The sequence below is a fragment of the Cherax quadricarinatus genome, chromosome 7, assembly GCF_038502225.1.
Source record: "Cherax quadricarinatus isolate ZL_2023a chromosome 7, ASM3850222v1, whole genome shotgun sequence".
Lineage (NCBI taxonomy): Eukaryota > Metazoa > Arthropoda > Malacostraca > Decapoda > Parastacidae > Cherax > Cherax quadricarinatus.
In genome coordinates, this window is record NC_091298.1 from 2,344,776 (window position 1) to 2,370,586 (window position 25,811).

A 25,811-nucleotide genomic window follows, 5' to 3' on the forward strand; every position below is an offset into this window, starting at 1 on the left:
TCAATAAACTTAAACGAACTTTTTTTTTTTTTGGGGGGGGGGGCGGGGAGGAGGTTATCCAAGGTAATTTACACGCTATTACGTGTGATAATTGTGGTTATGGGTATCTGTACCTAAATAATTTACTTATCTAAAAACAAAGACAAATTCATATTGAAATAACTTTGGACAGATGTTTCTCGCGGGTTAAAACGTTTTGGTGGAGGTTGAGAGTGTTAGTGTGACATGTGACGCAGCGGGAGTGACGCTATCATTGTTCTCTCACCATCAACGTTCATCTATCTTAATTCCTCTGTGGAAACTGATATTCTCTTACGTATAAACCCAAGTTCTGGGTATTTAATTCCTCTCGGCACTGGAAAAAGAGTTAAGAAGGTGAGTGGTGGACACGAGTATTGTACTGACCATAGTGCATATTTTTGTTGAAAAAAAAACAAACCTGATGAACATTAGTTTAATATCTGTATTATGTACCCCATACCTATGGTATGGGCGGTAGTCAAAATATTACAGAGGTACATAATGGGTCCAGGGAGTGAGCCCCAGAGTTTTGATAGGTCAAGTTATAAAGATAATGAAAGTTTTACATGTCTATATCTGGTCACAATAATGACCAAGTTTCAAAGATAATGAACCATCTACACGTCTATACATGGTCACTATCATGAATAAATTACAAAGTAATGAGCCATCCACACGTCCACAGAAGAACTAAGAGAACATTCACCAAGAACACATTAAGGAACACCAGTTGACTCAATAGATGATGTATATTACAGATGAGGTTCAACATCATTAAAATTACGGGATGTACACTTAAAAAATGTATTTAACCCCACATATATATGTTGAGTTTAAACTTTTTTTTTTAAGGGGGTTGTATGACCCTAGAGGGTTTAGCGCTTCTTTTTGATCATAATAGTAATCATATTTAAGGATTTAGTAAGTTTATTCAGGTATAAGTACACATAAATAGTTATACTAATTATCGTATATAGTAGCAAAGTGACTATTTCTATTGAGGTTCTTGATTAAAGTATATTCTTAGTAAGTAAGTAAGTAAGTAAGTAAATTTATTCAGGTATACACAATACAGTTACATAGAATTATCATACATAGCAGCATATGTGTAGAGAACCTAGGATAACCCAAAAAAGTCAGACAGAGTGACTTATTTCCATTGGGGTCCTTTTACCTTATTATTATAATATAAAGGTTATAATATTTTCTTATTATTCTATAATGAAGATAACATCTTATCATACTAAAAAGACTATCTACTACACGAGGGTCATTAAGACTACAATACGAGGGTCATTAAGACTATCTACTACCCGAGGGTCATTACGACTATCTACAATACGAGGGTCATTACTAGGGATAAGGTAAAATTTACACGTATTTTAGCTAAAAAATAGAAAATCATTCCCCTCCCTTTCTGTTGCTTCATTCATCAGACACTTTTTGGCAGTCTTCTTGAACTGGTTCATGCTATGACTGGCTTTGACATGTGCGGGTAGTCTGTTCCATTCCTTTATTGCTGTACAATAAAAGGTGTTTGAAGCCTGGCCACTGACTGTGGGTACTACAAAGTTGTGCTCTCTCCCCCTAGTACTTGATTGTTAGTGAAAGGTTCCCTGCAGTGCTGTATGACCCTTGTGGGTTTAGTGCTTAGTTATGATTATAATAATAATGGTGAAAGGTTACTTGATGACTCTGCTGTACTGGATAACCTTTAAACCCCATTAAATTACCAGTGTTTCTACACCTTAATGATTTAATAAGACGATTTTATTTCTTTGTGGTACAAATAATGTAGTTAACATATACTAAAACCTTGAGTATACACAGTAAGTAGGCATAAAAGAAAATTGTTAATTATGCAGTGCATTTTGGGGAATTTGTCATACCTGGAGTTTACCTGGAGAGAGTTCTGGGGGTCAACACCCCTGCGGCCCGGTCTGTAACCAGGCCTCCTGGTGGATCAGAGCCTGATCAACCAGGCTGTTACCGCTGGCTGCACGCAATCCAACGTACGAGCCACAGCCCAGCTGGTCAGGTACCGACTTTAGGTGCTTGTCCAGTGCCTGGGTGGCCCGGTGGCCTGGTGGCTGAAGCTCCCGCTTCACACATGGAGGGCCTGGGTTCGATTCCCGGTGGGTGGAAACATTTCGACACGTTTCCTTACACCTGTTGTCCTGTTCACCTAGCAGCAAATAGGTACCTGGGTGTTAGTCGACTGGTGTGGGTCGCATCCTGGGGGACAAGATTAAGGACCCCAATGGAAATAAGTTAGACAGTCCTCAATGATGCACTGACTTTCTTGGGTTATCCTGGGTGGCTAACCCTCCGGGGTTAAAAATCCGAACGAAATCTTATCTTATCTTATCTTGAATACAGCCAGGGGTCTATTGGTAATCCCTCTTATGTATGCTGGGAGGCTTAAAAGTTACTTAAGATTTAGATATTATTAAAGTAGGACTCCATAGTAAGTTTATTAGTGTAAAAATCAAAATGAAAATTTTATTTCTTTGTAAAGGTTACATTGTATGTGTATATTTCAAAATTGTATTAGTACAAAGAAAACCACTGTCGTGCCAAGGCATTTCAGGCAGGCTTAACCTAATACTTAAAGAATACTTAAGTCTAGACAGGTGAAGAGTGGTAGATTACAAATATTTAATATTTTACTCTGTTATTAACATGAGGTAGCACAATTTATGATACAAACATACATTTTTAAATGTAATTTTGTTTAGTCTATTATTAATATGAGGCAGTACAATTAATAATACTAACATAAGAACATAAGAACGAAGGAACACTGCAGCAGGCCTACTGGCCCATGCGAGGCAGGGCCAAGTCTCCTACCGGCTTAAGCCAATGCACCCAACCTAGTCAGGTCAGGTCACATTGACTTAAGGGAGGAACACGGCAACCGACCTGGTAGCACAAGCTATCAGGTCCAACTCACACCCACCCACACCCACTCATGTATTTATCCAACCTATTTTTAAAGCTACACAACGTTCTGGCCTCTATAACTGTACTTGGGAGTTTGTTCCACTCATCCACAACTCTATTACCAAACCAGTACTTTCCTATATCCTTCCTGAATCTGAATTTTTCCAACTTAAAACCATCCCATACCCCGGCCGGGATTGGACCCGTGGTCAGAGAGTCTCAAAACTCCAGCCCGTCGCGTTAGCCACTAGACCAGCTAGCCACAATAAGATTCGTCCAACTAGGTATATTTCTACACCATAGGAAGGTTAGCACAGGCACCACTGTGACCACAAATGCAAGTTTTTACAGACGAATCTCCAGCTAGCGTGGCCGTGACGAACTCTAGCTCAAGTCCCTTCACTGCCGTCAACATGACTCACGAAATCGTAATGACACGATTGCAAACAAACCATACCCTGGCCAGGATTGAACCCGCGGTCAACCTTCCTATGGTGTAGAAATATACCCAGTTGGACGAATCTTATTGTGGCTAGCTGGTCTAGTGGCTAACGCGACGGGCTGGAGTTTTGAGACTCTGACCGCGGGTTCAATCCCGGCCGGGGTATGGTTTGTTTGCAATCGTGTCATTACGATTTCGTGAGTCAACTTAAAACCATTGCTGCGAGTCCTGTCTAGGCTAGATATTTTCAGCACACTACTTACATCCCCTTTATTTATTCCTGTCTTCCATTTATACACCTCAATCATATCCCCCCTAATTCTACGTCTTTCTAGAGAGTGCAGATTCAGGGCCCTTAGTCTATCCTCATAGGGAAGGTTTCTGATACATGGGATCAACTTTGTCATCCTCCTTTGTACATTTTCCAGAGCATTTATATCCATTCTGTAATACGGTGACCAAAACTGTGCAGCACAATCTAAATGAGGCCTAACCAAGGATGTATAGAGTTGAAGAACAACCTGAGGACTCCTATTATTTATGCTTCTTGATATGAAGCCAAGGATTCTATTAGCTTTATTGCGAACACTTATGCACTGTTGTCTTGGTTTCAGATTACTGCTAACCAGAACTCCTAAATCTCTTTTTCGCAATCCGTAATATTAAGATCTACATTATTTAGTTTATATGTGGCATGGTTATTGTCCTGTCCAACATTTAGAACTTTGCATTTGTCTATATTAAACTGCATCTGCCACTTCTCCGACCACTGCATCAGTCTATTCAAATCTTCCTGGAGTGCTCTAATGTCCTCGTCAGAATGAATTTGACGGCCTATTTTGGTGTCATCGGCAAACTTGCTGATGTCACTCTTTATGCCCTCATCTATGTCGTTTATGTAGATTGTGAACAGCAGGGGGCCCAACACTGACCCCTGTGGAACACTGCTCGTGACACTTCCCCACTCTGATTTCTCCCCATTTATGCAAACTCTCTGCTGCCTATTTGTCAACCATGCCTCTATCCAGGAAAAAATTTCTCCTCCTATTCCATGTGCCTTAATTTTCCTCAATAGTCTCTGATGTGGGACCCTGACAAAAGCCTTACTGAAGTCCATATACACAACATCATATTCATTACCATGATCTACCTCCTCAAATACCTTAGTGAAAAAAGTTAATAAATTCGTAAGGCAGGAATGCCCCTTTGTAAAACCATGCTGAGATTCGTTGATTAATTTATGCTTTTCAAGGTGGCTATGAACTGCCTCGGCAGTTCGAAGCTAAGGACCTGTCACCTGCTTTGAAAATAGGTATCACATTTGCCATTTTCCACTTATCTGGCACCATGCCAGTTTGTAGTGATATGTTGAAAAGATTAGCCAAAGGTTTGCTAAGCTCCTCTTTACATTCCTTTAGAACCCTTGCATACAGTTCATCAGGACCTGGGGATTTGTTAGGTTTTAATTTATCTATTTGCCTAAGGACCATGTCACTTGTGACCCTAATCGTGCACAGTTTATTATCGTCCTGTTCTACATAATTTATCATTTCTGGAATATCGCTGGTATCCTCCTGTGTAAAAACTGAGAGGAAGCATGTGTTAATAATTCTACACATTTCCTTATCAATGTCAGTGAGCTGACCCGAGGAACTTTTGAGTGGGCCTATCTTGTCCCTGATCTTACTTCTGTATACCTGAAAGAATCCTTTTGGGTTAGTTTTCGATTCTCTTGCAACTTTAACCTCATAATCTCTTTTTGCTTTTCTAATTCCCTTTTTTATTTCTCTCTTTAACTGAATATATTGATTTCTTAATTGCCCCTCTCCTCTTTTGATTTGCCTATATATGCCTCTCTTTTGACCAGTCAGATATTTTAATCTATTGTTCATCCATTTAGGATCATTTTTGTTTGATCTGATTTCCCTATTTGGAACATAATTTGACTGAGCAGCTAGAACTATGCCCTGGAAAGCATCATATCGGCAACCATCACCACCTACCTGACCCTTAGTCAGGTCATTCCAGTTCAGCCCACCTAAGTAATTTTTCAGTCCTATGAAATCAGCCAAGCAAAAGTCAGGGACAGAGACTTGATTGCCATTATTAGGGGAATTCCATGATATATTAAAACTGAGTGATTTGTGATCACTTTCCCCAAGCTCATCATTAACCTCAAGATTATTAACCCTTAAATGGTCCAAACGTATATATACGTTTTTTCAACATCTGAAAGTATGTAAAAAAATGTAGATCTTCTTTTTTTTGTTTTACATTTGAAAACGTGTAAAAAAACTTTTATCTACATTTTTTTTTGTTATATTTGAAAATATGTAAAAAAAAGTAGATCTACTTTTGTAGCACTACGAATTTGAACGTCGATCTCTTTGGACCGTTTAAGGGTTAAGGACCCCAATGGAAATAAGTCACTCTGTCTGACTTTTTTGGGTTATCCTAGGTTCTCTACACATATGCTGCTATGTATGATAATTCTATGTAACTGTATTTGTGTATACCTGAATAAACTTACTTACTTACTTACTTACTTAATTAGTGTTTCCCTACTGGCAAGAACCAAGTCAAGGAGGTTATTGCCCCTAGTTGGCTCTGTCACAAACTGTTTTAAAAAACAATCTTGGATCGTATCAAGAAAGTCACCTGACTCTAAATTTCCTGTCAAATTGCTCCAGTCAATCTGTCTATAGTTGAAATCTCCCATTAGCACAACATTTTCGTATGTAGATGCCTTACGAATTTCGTCCCATAGAAGTTTACTGCACTTCCTATCAAGATTTGGGGCCCTGTAAATCACACCCAAAATTAGTTTTTCTCGGCCCTCGAGAAGCTGTAACCAAACAGGTTCAGTGGCTGACGCTTCTAATTTTATATTATTTGTTAAATAATTCAGGTGCTATTTTTTAGCTTAAGACTATTTACTTTGTTTTATACTTAATTCTAACTATAGATTCACTACAAATCTTATGATTACAAGCATTGATCCTGATACCAACCTCTTATTTAATGACTTAAATGAATCAAACAGTTACTGTAATTACTACACTGCAGAACAATCAAAGGCACTTCTCAGAGCCAACAACAACATAACTATCTTTAACTACAATATCAGATCTTTAAGCAAGCATTACGATGACCTCATAGCATTACTAAATTCCTTACATGCCAATATGTCCATCATTACACTAACTGAAACCTGGCTAAAGCCTGATAGTACAGATGTCTATGCCATTCCTGGTTACACAGCCATACACAACTGTAGGCCAGACCAACAAGGGGGTGGCACAGCCATATACTACTCAGACCAACTAGAATGTATCACTAATACTTGCACAAGGGATGAACATGGGGAATATATAATAGCCAAATTCAAATCCAAATACCTACAAAAACCTCTCACATTGATAAACATCTACAGAGTTCCACAGTCAAACATTAGCCAATTTAGTCAAAACCTAGGAAGTATGATAACTGATGCATGCATGAACAAAGATCACTTACTACTCTCAGGTGACTTCAATATAAATCTCCTGCAAGACCAGGACCCACACGTTACTGAATTCACAAACACAATGAGTAACTGTATGTTGCTACCAACAGTAACAAAACCTACAAGAGTTACAGAGACTAGTGTTTCCCTACTTGACCACATCTGGACCAACACCATATCCCCTTTAAAATCAGGCATAATTACAGATAATACCACAGACCACTACCCTACTATTCTCATAACAACTCTTGGTAAATTACCCCAAGACACTACTAAAGTCACCTTCAGACTTCACAATGAGGCAGCCATTAATAACTTCACAACAGCAGTAGCAAACATTGACTGGCACACTGAGCTAGAAATCTATACAGATATTGACGAATGTATTAATAATTTTCTAAAAAAGACCCAATACCTCTATAACAAGCACTGCCCTAAAAAACTAAACAGATGACAGCTAAGAGACTGAACAGTCCCTGGTTAACACCCAGCATTCTCAAATCCATAAATACAAAACACCAATATGAAAAACAGTACAGAATGGGTCACATAACCAGAGACCAAACAAAACGTTACTTGTCAATCCTAACCAGCCTGATAAGAAGGGCAAAAAAATTGTATTATGAGAACAGATTATCCAACTTACGAGGTGATATAAAAAAGACCTGGAAAACCCTATCAGAAATTCTGGGAACAAAAAAGATATCACGAAATAGCGAAATAAAATTAGCAAAATCAGATGAACCCCAACTCCCACCAACAGAAACAGCAAACAGACTCAATGACTTCTTCTCCACTATAGGACAAAACCTTGCCAATAAAATCCCAAGCTCAGATACCCCACCAAATGACTACCTCACCGGCAACTACCCGAACACACTGTTCCTAGCTCCGACTAACCCATACGAAGTCTCCCTTATTATCAACACACTAAAAAACAAGGCAGGAGATTTAAATACCTTACCACCCTTTATATACAAAAAAGTGTCACAAGTGCTATCACCAATCATTGCAACACTCTTTAACAAATCCATTGAATCCTCCACCTTCCCTACAGTACTCAAAATAGCAAGGGTCACCCCGATCCACAAAGGAGGAGACCAAACAGAGTTGAATAACTATAGGCCAATATCCAACTTACACCCTCTCTCAAAAATCTTCGAAAAATTAATTCATAAACGAATCTACTCCTACCTTATCTCCCAAAACATACTCAACCCCTGCCAATTTGGATTCAGGCCTAATAAAAATACTAATGATGCTATTATACACATGCTAGAACATATATACACTGCAATAGAGAAAAAAGAAGTCCCACTGGGGATCTTCATTGACTTACGTAAAGCTTTTGATACAGTTAACCATGACTTGCTCCACGTAAAATTGTCACACTATGGTATAAGAGGGCACTCCCTCAACTACCTCAAGTCATACCTCAGCAACAGAAGCCAATATGTGTATGCAAATGGGGCAAACTCTTCTGCACAACCAATTACAGTTGGTGTCCCACAGGGAAGTGTCCTTGGCCCTCTTCTCTTTCTCCTATACATAAATGACTTACCAAATGCTTCGCAATTACTCAAACCCACACTATTTGCAGATGACACTACATACGTCTTCTCCCACCCGAGCCCAGTCACGCTAGCCAATACTGTAAATACCGAATTACAGAAAATATCTACCTGGATGAGGACTAACAAACTTACACTAAACATTGACAAAACCTACTTCATTCAGTTTGGTAACAGAGCTACAGATGTCCCTCTTAACATAATGATAAACGGATCACCTATCACAAAGCTAACAGAGGGAAAATTCTTAGGAATCCACCTTGATAATAGACTCAAATTTCATACACATATACAACAAATTTCTAAGAAAATTTCCAAGACTGTAGGCATACTATCGAAGATACGGTACTATGCTCCACAGTCAGCCCTCCTGGCCCTATATCACTCTCTTATTTACCCCTATCTCACCTATGGAATTTGTGCATGGGGCTCAACAACAAGTAACCATCTCAGACCACTAATTACCCAACAAAAGGCTGCAGTTAGAATGATAACAAATTCTCACTATAGGCAGCACACTCCACCAATATTCAATACACTAAACCTACTCACCATACAAAACATCCATACTTATTACTGCACCTATTACATACATAGAACACTTAACTCTGATATTAACCCTCCCCTCAAACATCTCCTTGCCAACCTCAACAGAACACATGACCATAACACAAGGCACAGATCACTCTTTGATGTTCCTCGTGTCCATCTCACACTATGCAAAAACTCAATGCACATAAAAGGCCCTAAAATCTGGAATTCATTACCTGTAAATATAAAAGAAACACTACCTGTTTATAAATTCAAGTCTCTTCTCAAAGATCACTTACTCACCCAAAACCAAATAAATACTGAATAACTGAACCTTATAAATTGTATATCTTAAATGTTTCTCACAATTATATCACATAAATGTTAAACCTAGGACCCAATCTAACTTTATTATTTTTTAAATACACTACCTAACAGAATACTCCATTCTACTGAATGTACAACAATGCATACAACCATATGACCTGTCTTTGTAATACTCACTTGTGCTTTATAGTAATCTGTTTACATTAAGGTTTTATCACTGATTTCATCATTGCTTAGTTAATCTTAAGTTAATTTTAAGCCAGCCCGTAATGCTATGCATAGTATAAGTGGCTTTGGCATGCTGCTCTTATCTGTATTTTTTGTACCTCTGTATGTGTGCTCAAATTTTTAAATAAATAAATAAAATAAATAAATAAATAAATATCTTGTTTAACACAACAATTTAAATTGTCTGTGACATACATCGCTACTCCACCACCCTTCCTGTTGACCCTGTCAGTGTGGAATAATTATTTTTTATAGCCTTGTATGTGACATTCAGAGGGCGTCTCTCTATCTTTCAGATTGAGCCAGGTCTCTGTTATAGTAATAATATCTGTTTCCTGCACTTGCAATAAATCTTAGCTCATCTATCTTATTTCTTACACTCCTGCTATTAGTATAGTAAACCGTAAGGGAGCTAGTCCCTTGCTGCCCTCTGCTGTCCCCCTTTGTTTGCTGACCTGATCTATTGTCTTTATTTATAACTTCATGCTGAATGCCTTTTATACATTTACTGTTTCCAACCCTGGTGTTGCAACCTGCTTGTTTCCCACACACACCCATACCTCTATCTTCTATCAGTTTAAAATCATAGGCATTTCACCACTGGCCTTCTCAATTGAGTTTGCAAGTGCTACCACCCCAGCCCCAGAGAGATGTACCTCATCCCTTGCATACATATCATGTTTGCCATAAAAGTTGTTCCAGTTGTCAATGAATGGGATTGCAAGTTCCTTGCAGTATCTGTCTAGCCAGCAGTTTACACCAATTGCCCTAGACAACCATTCATTTCCTACTCCCCTTCTAGGCAAGATGCTACATATGCTACATTTATTTATTTATTTATTTATTTATTTATTTAGAAATTTAGCATACATACAGAGGTACAAAAAAGATACAGGTAAGAGCAGCATGCCAAAGCCACTTATATGCATAGCATTACGGGCTGGCTTAAAATTAACTTAAGATTAACTAAGCAATGATGAAATCAGTGATAAGACATTATTGTAAACAGATAACTATAAAGCACAAATGAGTATACAAAGACAGGTCATATGGTTGCATACATTGCTGTTCATTCAGTAGAATGGAGTATTCTGTTAGGTAGTGTATTTAAAAAAATAACAAAGTTAGATTGGGTCCTAGGTTTAACATTTATGTGATATAATTGTGAGTAACATTTTGGAAATACAATTTATAAGGTTCAGTTATTCAGTATTTATTTGGTTTTGAGTGAGTAAGTAAACTTTGAGAAGAGACTTGAATTTATAAACAGGTAGTGTTTCTTTTATATTTACAGGTAATGAATTCCAGATTTTAGGGCCTTTTATGTGCATTGAGTTTTTGCATAGCTTGAGATGGACACGAGGAACATCAAAGAGTGATCTGTGCCTTGTGTTATGGTCATGTGTTCTGTTGAGGTTGGCAAGGAGATGTTTGAGGGGAGGGTTAATATCAGAGTTAAGTGTTCTATGTATGTAATAGGTGCAATAATAAGTATGGATGTTTTGTATGGTGAGTAGGTTGAGTGTTTTGAATATTGGTGGAGTGTGTTGCCTGTAGTGAGAATTTGTTATCATTCTAACTGCAGCTTTTTGTTGGGTAATTAGTGGTCTGAGATGGTTAATTGTTGTTGAGCCCCATGCACAAATTCCATAGGTGAGATAGGGGTAAATAAGAGAGTGATAAAGGGCCAGGAGGGCTGACTGTGGAACATAGTACCGTATCTTCGATAGTATGCCTACAGTCTTAGAAATTTTCTTAGAAATTTGTTGTATATGTGTATGAAATTTGAGTCTATTATCGACGTGGATTCCTAAGAATTTTCCCTCTGTTAGCTTTGTGATAGGTGATCCGTTTATCGTTATGTTAAGAGGTACATCTGTAGCTCTGTTACCAAACTGAATGAAGTAGGTTTTGTCAATGTTTAGTGTAAGTTTGTTAGTCCTCATCCAGGTAGATATGTTCTGTAATTCGGTGTTTACAGTATTGGCTAGCGTGACTGGGCTCGGGTGAGAGAAGACGTATGTAGTGTCATCTGCAAAAAGTGTGGGTTTGAGTAATTGCGAAGCATTTGGTAGGTCATTTATGTATAGGAGAAAGAGAAGAGGGCCAAGGACACTTCCCTGTGGGACACCAGCTGTAATTGGTTGTGCGGAAGAGCTTGCCCCATTTGCATACACATATTGGCTTCTGTTGCTGAGGTAAGACTTGAGGTAGTTGAGGGAGTGCCCTCTAATACCATAGTTTGACAATTTTACGTGGAGCAAGTCATGGTCAACTGTATCAAAAGCTTTACGTAAGTCAATGAAGATCCCCAGTGGGACTTCTTTTTTCTCTATTGCAGTGTATATTTGTTCTAGCATGTGTATAATAGCATCATTAGTATTTTTATTAGGCCTGAATCCAAATTGGCAGGGGTTGAGAATGTTTTGGGAGATGAGGTAGGAGTAGATTCGTTTATGAATTAATTTTTCGAAGATTTTTGAGAGAGGGTGTAAATTGGATATTGGCCTATAGTTAATCAACTCTGTTTGGTCTCCTCCTTTATGGATCGGGGTGACCCTTGCTATTTTGAGAACTGTAGGGAAGGTGGAGGATTCAGTGGATTTGTTAAAGAGTGTTGCAATGATTGGTGATAGTACTTGTGATGCTTTTTTGTATATAAAGGGTGGTAAGGTATTTAACCCTTTGACTGTTTCAGGCCCCTCTCTGAAACTGTCATTCTATGTCGTTCAATTTTTGAAAAAAAAAAATAATTTTTTCTTATGAAATGATAGAGAATCTTTTCCCGATGGTAATGACACCAAAAGTTCGAAATTTGGTCAAAAACTCATGGAATTATGCTCCCGCGAAGTTAGCGGTCTCGGCGGCATATGCGTATCGGCGATTTCGCCGACTTTGAGCCCTATTTTCAGCCAATTCCATTGTTCCAGTTGATCAAACTCATAGCTATTTCTTTAGAACTCCATTTTATCTATCAGCTGAGTACAAGAAACCTCCCATTTACTAATTTGGACTACCCAATATGGTGGTCAGAAATTGGCAATTTGGCCAATTTGACGCAAACTAAAAAAGATGTCAATTTCAAAATAGGGTCCAGAATAAACAAGGTAGACATTCGTGGCACTAAAATAACATATGCTCTGTTCATTAGTCACATCTCTAGGCCCTTCTTATATTATTATTGCTTTCTATTTTGATTTTTTATTCATACAAAAAAATACAAAATTTACTGTTATGCAGACTACTGCATTATTGTGAAAATGGTATAAATAATATCAGTGCACTAGTAAAAGAATATTAGACTCCTCAGTTGACGTGTATTGGACGTGTGGTGTGATTTATTTACTCCTGAACATTGGTAAAAATCGAACATTTCCGCTACTTTGAGCTCAGTTTCAAAGTCGTTTTCATCGTCAAAGTAATGAAAATCATCTCTATTTCTGTAATATGTTTTCCATTTTATCACCTAAGACCATGAAAACTTGAATACAACGATAAATACTATACGAAAATACACCTCAAAGTCGACGTTTTATTCCAAAAAAACAGAGTTTTTTTTTTTCTCATTACGCAATGTGTGCTGCAGGATTTTTTTTATGTGGTGCACACTGACCACACAGACCCATTCTCTCACATGTGGGCCTACCAGCTTTCTCCCGCTTGATTTGAAGCCGCTAGAATTATTGAGTATATATACGTCAGAAACATTGGCTCGTAAGACGTATGTATACGTCGAAAACAGTCAAAGGGTTAAATCTCCTGCCTTGTTTTTCAGTGCGTTGATAATAAGGGAGACTTCGTATGGGTTAGTCGGAGCTAGGAACAGTGTGTTCGAGTAGTTGCCAGTGAGGTAGTCATTTGGTGGGGTATCTGAGCTTGGGATTTTATTGGCAAGGTTTTGACGTATAGTGAAGAAGAAATCATTGAGTCTGTTTGCTGTTTCTGTTGGTGGGAGTTGGGGTTCATCTGATTTTGCTAATTTTATTTCGCTATGTCGTGATATCTTTTTTGTTCCCAGAATTTCTGATAGGGTCTTCCAGGTCTTTTTTATATCACCTCGTAAGTTGGATAATCTGTTCTCATAATACAATTTTTTTGCCCTTCTTATCAGGCTGGTTAGGATTGACGAGTAACGTTTTGTTTGGTCTCTGGTTATGTGACCCATTCTGTACTGTTTTTCATATCGGTGTTTTGTATTTATGGATTTGAGAATGCTGGGTGTTAGCCAGGGACTGTTCAGTCTCTTAGCTGTCATCTGTTTAGTTTTTTTAGGGCAGTGCTTGTTATAAAGGTATTGGGTCTTTTTAGAAAATTATTAAAACATTCGTCAATATCTGTATAGATTTTTAGCTCAGTGTGCCAGTCAATGTTTGTTACTGCTGTTGTGAAGTTATTAATGGCTGCCTCATTATGAAGTCTGAAGGTGACTTTAGTAGTGTCTTGGGGTATTTTACCAAGAGTTGTTATGAGGAAAGTAGGGTAGTGGTCTGTGGTATTATCTGTAATTATGCCTGATTTTAAAGGGGATATGGTGTTGGTCCAGATGTGGTTAAGTAGGGAAACACTAGTCTCTGTAACTTTTGTAGGTTTTGTTACTGTTGATAGCAACATGCAGTTACTCATTGTGTTTGTGAACTCAGTAACGTGTGGGTCCTGGTCTTGCAGGAGATTTATATTGAAGTCACCTGAGAGTAGTAAGTGATCTTTGTTCATGCATGCATCAGTTATCATACTTCCTAGGTTTTGACTAAATTGGCTAATGTTTGATTGTGGAACTCTGTAGATGTTTATCACTGTGAGAGGTTTTTGTAGGTATTTGGATTTGAATTTAGCTATTATATAATCCCCATGTTCATCCCTTGTGCAAGTATTAGTGATACATTCTAGTTGGTCTGAGTAGTATATAGCAGTGCCACCCCCTTGTTGGTCTGGCCTACAGTTGTGTATGGCTTTGTAACCAGGAATGGCATAGACATCTATAGTATCAGGCTTTAGCCAGGTTTCAGTTAGTGTAATGATGGACATATTGGCATGTAAGGAATTTAGTAATGCTATGAGGTCATCGTAATGCTTGCTTAAAGATCTGATATTGTAGTTAAAGATAGTTATGTTGTTGTTGGCTCTGAGAAGTGCCTTTGATTGTTCTGCTGTGTAGTAATTACAGTAACTGTTTGAATCATTTAAGTCATTAAATAAGAGGTTGGTATCAGGATCAATGCTTGTAATCATAAGATTTGTAGTGAATCTATAGTTAGAATTAAGTAAAAAATAAAGTAAATATTCTAAAGCTAAAAAAAAAAAAAAAAAAAAAAAAAAAAGTTTGTAATAATGGCTTAATAGTTAAGGGATAATAAAATATTTGGGAGAGTTGCTTTAAATTTGGTTAGAGTTTAGCATAGTGTGGGTATGGTTGTTATTGAGAGATGAGATGATTTTTGAGTATAGTTCTAAATTGATTTGTGGGCAGGGGACACACATAAATACACAGGTACACATAAATAGTTACACAAATGTAGGTGAGAACTCCCCACTTGATCACCATCTGGACAAGACCCAGGCTGGGACAGTTCCTGTGAACCTCCTACTACTACTACTACTACTAGGTGACAACAATTATCATACTTAATAACATATGTAAAATTATCTAGGATAACCCAAAAAGTCAAAGTAACTTATTTCCATTGGGATCCTTAACTGGAGTATACCTGGAGAGGGTTTCAGGGGTCAGTGCCCCCGTGGCTCAGTCTGAGACCAGGCCTCGTGGTGGATCAGGGTCTGATGAACCAGTGTGTTACTGCTGGCTGCACGCAAACTGACACATGAACCACAGCCCGGCTGATAAGGTACTGACTTTAGGTGCCTGTCCAGTCCAGCCAGGGGTCTATTGGTAATCCCCCTTATGTATGCTGGGAGGCAGTTGAATGGTCTTGGGTCCCTGACACTTATTGCGTTGTCTCTTATCGTGCTAGTGGCACCCCTGCTTTTCATTGGGGGAATGTTGTATCTCCTGCCAAGACTTTTGCTTTCATACGGAGTGATTTTCATGTGCAAGTTTGGTATTAAGCCCTCTAGGAAAGAGTAAGGTTATGAGGATAACAAAAAGATTAGGTGACAAAAGACTGGATATCAGATTGGAGGGAGAGAGTATGGAGGAGGTGAATGTATTCAGATATTTAGGAGTGGACGTGTCAGCAGATGGGTCTATGAAGGATGAGGTGAATCACAGAATTGATGAGGGGAAAAGGGGGAGTGGTGCACTTAGGAGTCTGTGGAGACAAAGAACTTTGTCTGTGGAAGCAAAAAGGTGAATGTATGAGAGTATAGTTGTACCAACACTCTTGTATGGGTGTGAAGCATGGGTGATCAATGTTGCAACAAGGAGAAGGCTGGAGGCAGTGGAGATGTCATGTCTGAGAGCAATGTGTGGTGTGAATATAATGCAGAGAATTCGTAATTTGGAAATTAGGAGAAGGTGTGGGATTGCCAAAACTATTATCCAGAGGGCTGAGGAGGGGTTGTTGAGGTGGTTCGAACATGTAGAGAGAATGGAACAAAACAGAATGACTTTGAGAGTGTATAAATCTGTAGCGGAGGGAAGGCGGGGTAGGGGTCGGCCTAGGAAGGGTTGGAGGGAGGGGGGTAAATGAGGTTTTGTGTGCGAGGGGCTTGGATTTCCAGCAAGCGTGCATGAGCATATTTGATAGGAGTGAATGGAGACAAATGGTTTTTAATACTTGACGTGCTGTTGGAGTGTGAGCAAAGTAACATTTATGAAGGGATTCAGGGAAACCGGCAGGCCGGACTTGAGTCTTGGAGATGGGAAGTACAGTGTCTGCACTCTGAAGGAGGGGTGTTAATGTTGCAGTTTTATAACTGTAGTGTAAAGCACCCCTCTGGCAAGACAGTGGTGGAGTGAATGATGATGAAAGTTTTTCTTTTTCGGGCCACCCTGCGTTTGTGGGAATTGGCCGATGGGTTAAAAAAAAAAAATATCATGCATCTCTCTTGCCTGCATTCCAGGGAATACAAATCAAAGGACTTCAACCATTCCCAGTAATTTAGGTGCCTTATACTTATGTGTGCCATGAAAGCTCTTTGTACACTTTCCAGGTTAGCACTTTCACCTTCTTTGATGGGGGCAGTTAGTGTATAGCAGTATTTCCAGCCTAGAGAGAACAAGCAATTTGAAGAGAATCTTCATGGGCTTGGCATCCCTAGTTTTGAAGGTTCTTATTATCCATCCTATCATTTTTTCCTAGCAGATGCAATAGATATGTACATTGTTTTGGTCTTTGAAGGAGAGATCCTCTGACATTATCACTCCCAGGTCCTTCACATTACTTTCACTCTGTTGTATGGTTAGAATTTGTTGTATACCTTGATAGTTTTAATTTCCTCAAGTTTTCCATATCTGAATAGTTGAAATTTCTCTTCATTGCACTTCACATTGTTTTGAGTGGCCCATTTGAAGATTTAGTTGTCTGTTTGGAGTCTTGTGGTGTCTTCGATGGAAGACACTGTCATGGCAATTTGGCTCTTTGTAATATAATATAATATTTTTATTTCAGCATGTTACAATGTACAGAGATTGGTGATGTTTAAATGTGCACACAGAAAACCCATTTTTATGCAGAGCATTTTGGGCAACTTAAGCCAAACTAAGAATAAAATGGCAATAGTTAATTGACTGCTTATACATGTGGTTTTTGAAGTTTCATAAACAATAAATTTAGTAATTATGTACAAGGAGAGCTAACAAGCAGTCACTTGTTACATAAGGTAAAGAATAAAAATATACAGTGGACCCCCGCATAACGGACGCCTTGCATAGCGGACAATCCGCATAGCGGACGCTTTGATCGCTAAAATTTTGCCCCGCATAGCGCCCAAAAACCCGCTCAGCGGCCTTCGTCCGAGATGCGTCCAATGTGCGGCCTGAGCCACGCTCACATGTTCCGTGGGTGGCATTGTTTACCAGCCAGCCTCCGCGGTAACATCCAAGCATACAATCGGAACATTTTGTATTATTACAGTGTTTTTGGTGATTTTTTTCTGGAAAATAAGTGACCATGGGCCCCAAGAAAGCTTCTAGTGCCAACCCTACAGCAATAAGGGTGAGAATTACTATGGAGATGAAGAAAAAGATCATTGATAAGTATGAAAGTGGAGTGCGTGTCTCCGAGCTGGCCAGGTTGTATAATAAACCCCAATCAACCATCGCTACTATTGGTGGTACAGCTGCTGCTGCTGCTGTATCACCGTCAGCTGCTGCTGCACTGTCAGCTGCTGCTGCTGTACCACCGTCAGCTGCTCCTGCTGCTGTAGTACCGTCTGCTGCTGCTGTAGCATCATCTGCTGCTGCTGTAGCATCGTCTGCTGCTGCTGTAGCATCGTCTGTTGCTGCTGTAGCATCGTCTGCTGCTGCTGCTGCTGTAGCATCGTCTGCTGCTGCTGTAACATCGTCAGTTGCTGCTGTAGCATCGTCTGCTGCTGCTGTAGCATCGTCTGTTGCTGCTGTAGCATCGTCTGCTGCTGCTGTAGCATCGTCTGCTGCTGCTGTAACATCGTCAGCTGCTGCTGCTGCTGCTGTAGCACCGTTGTTGGTGTGGCTTATTGAGAATACCAAGAAACAATTAACCCCAGAGGATTTGCCACCCAGGATAGCCCAAAAAAGTCAGTGTCATCGAAGACTGTCTAACTTATTTCCATTGGGGTCCTTAATCTTGTCTCCCAGGATGCAACCCACACCAGTCGACTAACACCCAGGTGAACAGGGAAAATGCCTGGAACTAGTGCTCATATTGGTGAATTTAGAGCCAGCAAAGGTTGGTTTGAGAGATTTAAGAATCGTAGTGACATACACAGTGTGATAAGGCCTGTTCTGGAAGAAAATACCAAACAGGACCTACAGTACTCAGGAGGAAAAGGCACTCCCAGGACACAGTGTCTCATCAGTCATTGCTGCATCTTCAATAAAGGTAAGTGTCATTTATTCTTCATTTAGTAGAGTAGTACATGCACAATATATATTGTGCATGTACTACTCTACTATTGTGCATGTATCCTTCTCTTTGTGTGTAGGAAAATGTATATTTCATGTGGTAAAAATTTTTTTTTCAAACTTTTGGGTGTCTTGCACGGATTAATTTGATTTCCATTATTTCTTAGGGGGAAAATTCATTCACATAGCGAACATTTCACATAACAGCCAGCCCTCTTGCACGGATTAAGGTCGCTATGCGGGGGTCCACTGTATATATAGCTTATCATATGTTTGTGGTTCAGAGAATTGCTTGGCATATTAACACATTTTTTAACATATTCAACATATTTAATTGTCACAAGGATTACAGTGGACCCTCCCTTTTTGTCGATCTCCGTTATCACCTATTTCCATTTTCACCGAGTTTTTTTTTATTTTTGTCAAAATATTGGTTCCGTTTTCATCAATTTCCTCCATTTTCGTCGATGGTACGGAACCTGTCCAGTGCCCAGTGTGCACACAAAGCTGCCTCCCAAATGTATTCTCAGGCAGTGTCGTGTTGTTTCTCAGTGAGTGAACATATCCTGTGAGGTCATACGAAACATTTCATAATACATGTAATCCATTGTTTTTGGCACTTGTTTATTGTGCGTGACTGCTAAATAAGCCATCATGGCCCCAAAGAATGCTCCTAGTGCCAGTCCTTTACTAAAGAAAGTGAGGAACACCACAGAAATGAAAAAGAAATCGTTCAAAAATGCATTGGACCCCTGACTTACAAACAGCTCCCAACTCGAACAATTATGTAATTGTATTTTTGTGAGTGCTTTTTTAAGTGTATTTTTGGGGGTCTGAAATGGACTAATCTAATTTACAATATTCCTTATGGGAGCAAATTTGTTCGGTAACGGCACCTGAACAGCCTTCTGGAATGAATTAATGTCGTAAGTCGGGGGTCCACTGTATAATAGTGGCATACGCATTGACGAACTCAGCAGGTTGTACAGGAAGGCACCATCAGCCATCAGCTCCATTGTGGCCTTCCTGGCCCTATATCACTCTCTTATTTACCCCTATCTCACCTATGGAATTTGTGCATGGGGCTCAACAACAAGTAACCATCTCAGACCACTAATTACCCAACAAAAGGCTGCAGTTAGAATGATAACAAATTCTCACTACAGGCAGCACACTCCACCAATATTCAATACACTCAACCTACTCACCATACAAAACATCCATACTTATTACTGCACCTATTACATACATAGAACACTCAACTCTGATATTAACCCTCCCCTCAAACATCTCCTTGCCAACCTCAACAGAACACATGACCATAACACAAGGCACAGATCACTCTTTGATATTCCTCGTGTCCATCTCACGCTATGCAAAAACTCAATGCACATAAAAGGCCCTAAAATCTGGAATTCATTACCTGTAAATATAAAAGAAACACTACCAGTTTATAAATTCAAGTCTCTTCTCAAAGATCACTTACTCACCCAAAACCAAATAAATACTGAATAACTGAACCTTATAAATTGTATATCTTAAATGTTTCTCACAATTATATCACATAAATGTTAAACCTAAAACCCAATCTAACTTTATTATTTTTTAAATACACTACCTAACAGAATACTCCATTCTACTGAATTTACAACAATGCATGCAACCATATGACCTGTCTTTGTAATACTCACTTGTGCTTTATAGTAATCTGTTTACATTAATGTTTTTCACTGATTTCATCATTGCTTAGTTAATCTTAAGTTAATTTTAAGCCAGCCCGTAATGCTATGCATAGTATAAGTGGCTTTGGCATGCTGCTCTTATCTGTATTTTTTGTACCTCTGTATGTGTGCTCAAATTATAAATAAATAAATAAATAAATAAATAAATCATGGAAGCTGATGTTGCGAAAGGGGTGAATGCGATAACAAAACAGAGATCCCAAACAATTGAAGACGTGGAGAAATTGTTGTTAGTGTGGATCAAAGAGAAACAATTAGCGGGAGATAGTGTTGTGCAGTCGATAATTTGTGAAAAGGCAAGGCAGTTGCATGACGATCTCGTAAAGAAAGTGCCTGCAACGAGTGCAGATGTTGGTGAATTTAAGGCCAGCAAAGGCTGGTTCGAAAAAATTCAAGAAGCAAAGTGGCATACAGTGTTGTAAGGCATTGTGGAGGTGCCAGTTCAGACAAACATGTGGCTGAAAAATTTGTGCGGGAATTCAGAGACTATGTACAAGCTGAAAAATTCCAACCCCAATAAGCATCAAGAGTAAATTGTGTGTGATGTGGAAGGCTAACAGTAGGGCATGGGTCACGAGGGAAATTTTCCTGGAATGGTTCAATGAAGCGTTTGGCCCGAGTGTGAAGAAATACCTCCTAGATAATAAACTGCTACTCTAGTGGCAATTTATTATCCAGGACAATGCTCCTGCTTATCCTCCAGACTTGGAAGACCAGTTGTCTAAGGAATTCAGTTTTGTAACAGTGAAGTTCTTGGCTCCTAACACCACTCCTCTCATCCAGCCCATGGACCAGCAGATCATTGCAAACTTCAAAAAACTGTACACCAAAGCAATGTTTCAAAGGTGCTTTGACATAGTCTCAGGTTCTGAATTGACCCTAAGAGAGTTCTGGAGGGATCACTTCAATATCTTCCATTGCATAAGCCTTATAGATAAGGCTTGGCAGGGAGTGACTTCCAGGATGATGAACTCTGCTTGGAGAAAATTGTGGCCAGATTGTGTCCTCAACAAAGATTTTGAAGGGTTTGAGGATGAACTGACAACCCTATGCCAGTTGTGCAATCTATTGTGGTATTGGGGAATTCCGTGGGGTTGGATGTGAGTGGCCAGGATGTGGAAGAGTTGGTGGAGGACCACAATCAAGAGCTAACCACTTTTGAGCTGCAAGAGCAACAGCAACAGAGCAAAGTTCAGGAAATTGCTTTAGAGGAGAAGGAAGAGAGATGGAAGAAGGTGCTATCTGTGCTTGGGGTTCAACTGCAGCAACACACCTAAAGCCAATAATAACCCAACAAAAAGCCGCAGTAAGAATAATCACTAAATCCCATCTCTGGCAACACACCCCCCCCACTCTTCATAGATCTAAACTTATTCCCTGTTCAGTACATCCACACTTACTACTGTGCAATCTACATCTACAGGACCTTAAATTCCAATATTAACCTTGACCTAAAATGCTTTCTTGATAGTTGTGACAGAACCCACAGGCACAACACCAGACACAAACATCTCTATGACATACCCCGTGTCCGACTAAACCTTTACAAAAATTCAATGTATGTCAAAGGCCCTAAAATCTGGAACACCCTACCTGAAAATTCCAAAGCTGCAGACACATTCATCACCTTCAAAACTACCATCAGAAAACATCTTATCTCCCTGATACACCCTGTCAACTAATAATACGAATACCACCTGGTGGTTCACACTTACACTCACTCACCCATTTGACCATAAACAGAAATATCAATCTCAATCTCAAAATAATGAATCTTAACTAGTCATAAGTTGGCCTGTGATACTCCAATACTGAAACTATGTATAGTGCCAAAACAAAAGCATTCACATTGCTAAACTCACAACTAGTATTTAGTCAGCCATAATACCAACTTTCCTCATAATTTTGTAACATTTTAAACTTAAGATTTAATATAAGTCTGCCCGAAATGCCTAGCCATGCTAGGCATTCTAGTGGTACACTCTGTAATTATTATTTTACTACATGTAAACCACACAATAACCAAATTCTGTAAACTCAGCATTGTAATCCTTATAGAGAATAAACTTTGAATTTGAATTTGAAGGAGATTTGTACAGTGTGGAGTAGGGTGCAAGCATCTGTGGAGGAACATCACCCTGAGAAAGTTGTTGCAATCCGTGCTGGCAACTTTTACAATGACAGTGCCATCTCCCATTTTAGATAAATCTTACAGAGATGCCAGAAACAGACCTATCTTGACAGATATTTTGTGTGACAGGTCCAGTGACTGTCAAGCTGGTCCTAGTGGCATTAAAAAACAAAGAAGGGAAGTGACCCCAGATAAGGACTTGGTACCTAGAGTCCTTATGGAGGGGGATTCCCCTTCCAAACAATAACCTCTTCCCTCTTCCCTCCTCCCTGTCTTCCATCCACCAACAACAGTCTTCAATAAAGGTAATTGTCATTTTGAATGTTCATTCTTTTGTGCATGTAAATCTGTCTTTAATGTAAAAAAAAAAATTTGTTAATACTTCTGGGTGTCTGGAACAGATTAATTAGACTTACATTATTTCTTATGGGGAAAATGGTTTCAGTTTTCGTCGATTTCCGTTTTCACCGATCTCTCTGGAATTGATTAAACACGAACACTAAGGGTTCACTGTATATAGGTTGTCATCTGAACAAGTTTTTATGTTATCTTATCTCCATCATTGACCTTCCTAATGCCCTATAGAAACATAAAACTCCAACTCTGCCTCACCATGCTCAAACTCTTGAGTCTGGTGAGACAGGGTACATTTCTTATACTGTATGTATGTCACATTTGTAGGTAATCAAGATTTGGCTTACATTGGATCAAAGAAAATAAAAAGTCACAGTACCATGGCTTGAACAATTCACCAAAAATCTGCCATTAAGACAGAAGACTTGTGATGACATTTTAGTCCTTCCTGGGCTATTGTCCTTGATATTGGTCCAGGATAAGCCAGAATGTCATCAAGAGGTTCTCCTCAGTGCAGGTTTTGGGTGAATTGGCATTATGAGGTTTGTTTTCCTAAACGGTATTGCAGTGCAATGGTTCTGATGACGCACAGTGTCATATATTAGTATTACATTATTTGGATTTAATCTAGGATCTCCCAATATATTTTCAGGCTGTACATCCAAAGTGCAGTATGGCTCTAGGAAAACACAATAAAGGGAGGCTATCAGTGGTAAGTAAATTTTGTTTAATAATGGGAAATGTGACTCACGAAATCGTAATGACACGATTGCAAACAAACCATACCCCAGCCGGGATTGAACCCGCGGTCAGAGAGTCTCAAAACTCCAGCCCGTCGCGTTAGCCACTAGACCAGCTAGCCACAATAAGATACGTCCAACTAGGTATATTTCTACACCATAGGAAGGTTAGCACAGGCACCACTGTGACCACAAATGCTGGAGATTCGTCTGTAAAAACTTGCATTTGTGGTCACAGTGGTGCCTGTGCTAACCTTCCTATGGTGTAGAAATATACCTAGTTGGACGAATCTTATTGTGGCTAGCTGGTCTAGTGGCTAACACGACGGGCTGGAGTTTTGAGACTCTCTGACCGCAGGTTCAATCCCGGCCGGGGTATGGTTTGTTATGGGAAATGTAATATGTTGTGTAAATAATTGTGGATAGAAGTACATATACAGTACTTTTAGCTATATAAATTGCAGCAGTTTTTTTTTTTTTTTTTCTCAAAAGGTACACTTTCAGTCCAATAAATTTATTCTTTGAACATAAAGGAGTTGGGATTTCTTTTATTTAGAAATGGTTAAGTTAGAATTTTTCTTATTCTTAGATAGTTCGGTGGTTCTTTGTACTTATTAACTAACTCATGCACAGACTACCCTCCAGACCAAAAAGCATGGATCACCATACTGATCTAGGTGCAATGGATCACCATCCTGAAACTTGTGAAAATGGAGAGAAATGGTATAAAATACTGAAACGATCGATAATATACACATATGTAGTATGTAAAGGAAGTTTTGTGGGCAAGGGGCTTGGACTTCCAGCAAGCGTGCATGAGCGTGTTAGATAGGAGTGAATGGAGACGAATGGTACTTGGGACCTGACGAGCTGTTGGAGTGTGAGCAGGGTAATATTTAGTGAAGGGATTTAGGGAAACCGGTTATTTTTATATAGCTGGACTTGAGTCCTGGAAATGGGAAGTACAATGCCTGCACTTTAAGGGAGGGGTTTGGGATATTGGCAGTTTGGAAGGATAGGTTTGTGTGTCTTTATACGTATATGCTTCTAAACTGTTGTGTTCTGAGCACCTCTGCAAAAACAGTGATCATGTGTGAGTGAAGTGAAAGTGTTGAATGATGATGAAAATATTTTCTTTTTGGGGATTTTCTTTCATTTTTGGTCACCCTGCTTCAGTGGGAGACGGCTGACTTGTTAAAAAAAAAAAAATGTAGTATGTGTAACGTGATCCTTTACTGACATTTTGGCTGCACAGTGGGCTCTATAAGGTCACAAGCACACCAGGTTGTAACTTAAGAAGGCCCACTGTGTGGGCAAAAGATTGTCAATAAAGGATTGCATTGTACTGTATACCTTTGAAGAGTTTCAAGAGTTTATCTACTCTCTGAGCTCGGCCATAGGCCAGGCTCGTGTGTGTTTGTTCCATGAAACACAAATAGAACTACAGTCACAAGCATGATTATTAATGTAAAACTTACATTCATACTGGTAGTCTTCATGACATAATCAGAGCACAAATTCCCATGTCTGATTGCCATAGTTTTTGTCTTCCACTTTCTTATATGCAAATGTTTATTGTGATAAATGTGAACTGAGAAGTAAATTAGCAGATTTTGATAATCTTTTTAATGAGATGAGTTTGGCTCTCCCCAGGTTTACAAACCCAATTAAGTGGTTTTGGTCTATTCTGTTTACTTGACCAAACCATCTCAAATTCATATTTCTTAGTTTGTCCCTTTTTTGTATTATATATGGATTGTGATTGAATTAGTTTTTCTAAGCTTTTCCACCAAATTGTTTGTATTATATGTGATCCCCTGATGCATATGCAGTAAGCTCTTATTTTTTTGTAAACATTAGTGAAGAAATGTGGAATCTACAAAGTGTTTAAATAAATCCCCATGTTTTACATATATACTCAACATATTTTGTTTTTCAGGCAGATGCTGAGGACATTATGGAGGAAGCTCGTTCTAAAGATTTTTGGATTGTTGACTATGCTTTTGACAATTGCCGGACCCTACAAGCGGCACTTGGTAAGAAAATGTCTACAGTTAATAATAAAAATAATAAATAATGATAATGAACAGGACAGTTTGAAACCAGTAAATTTCTTAAGAAAACTCTTCTCTAGATACAGTGTAAACTGAAGCATATTATTTTCCAGAAAATTGTTTTTTATTCTAAAAATGTATTAATATTTTGTTTGGTGGAGATAGTTAGCTTTTGATTTAATCATTTATGAGATCTTAAAGCTAAACTATAAGTAATTTTT

General features: G+C 38.9%; 1 protein-coding gene across 2 annotated transcripts in view; it reads left to right on the forward strand.

Annotated features, from left to right (window-relative positions):
* The first annotated feature begins 231 nt into the window (after positions 1-231).
* LOC128686799 (uncharacterized) overlaps positions 232-25,811 on the forward strand; it is an 84,657-nt gene continuing 59,077 nt past the window's right edge. The window contains exons 1-3 of one of the 2 annotated variants that reach the window (XM_053773894.2): positions 232-375; positions 23,449-23,508; positions 25,476-25,572. In XM_053773894.2, coding sequence (XP_053629869.1) covers positions 23,470-23,508; positions 25,476-25,572 — 136 coding nt within the window. In that variant the 5' untranslated portion in view covers positions 232-375; positions 23,449-23,469. The remainder of the gene's footprint in view (positions 376-23,448; positions 23,509-25,475; positions 25,573-25,811) is intronic. The other variant, XM_053773895.2, reaches the window with a different exon arrangement.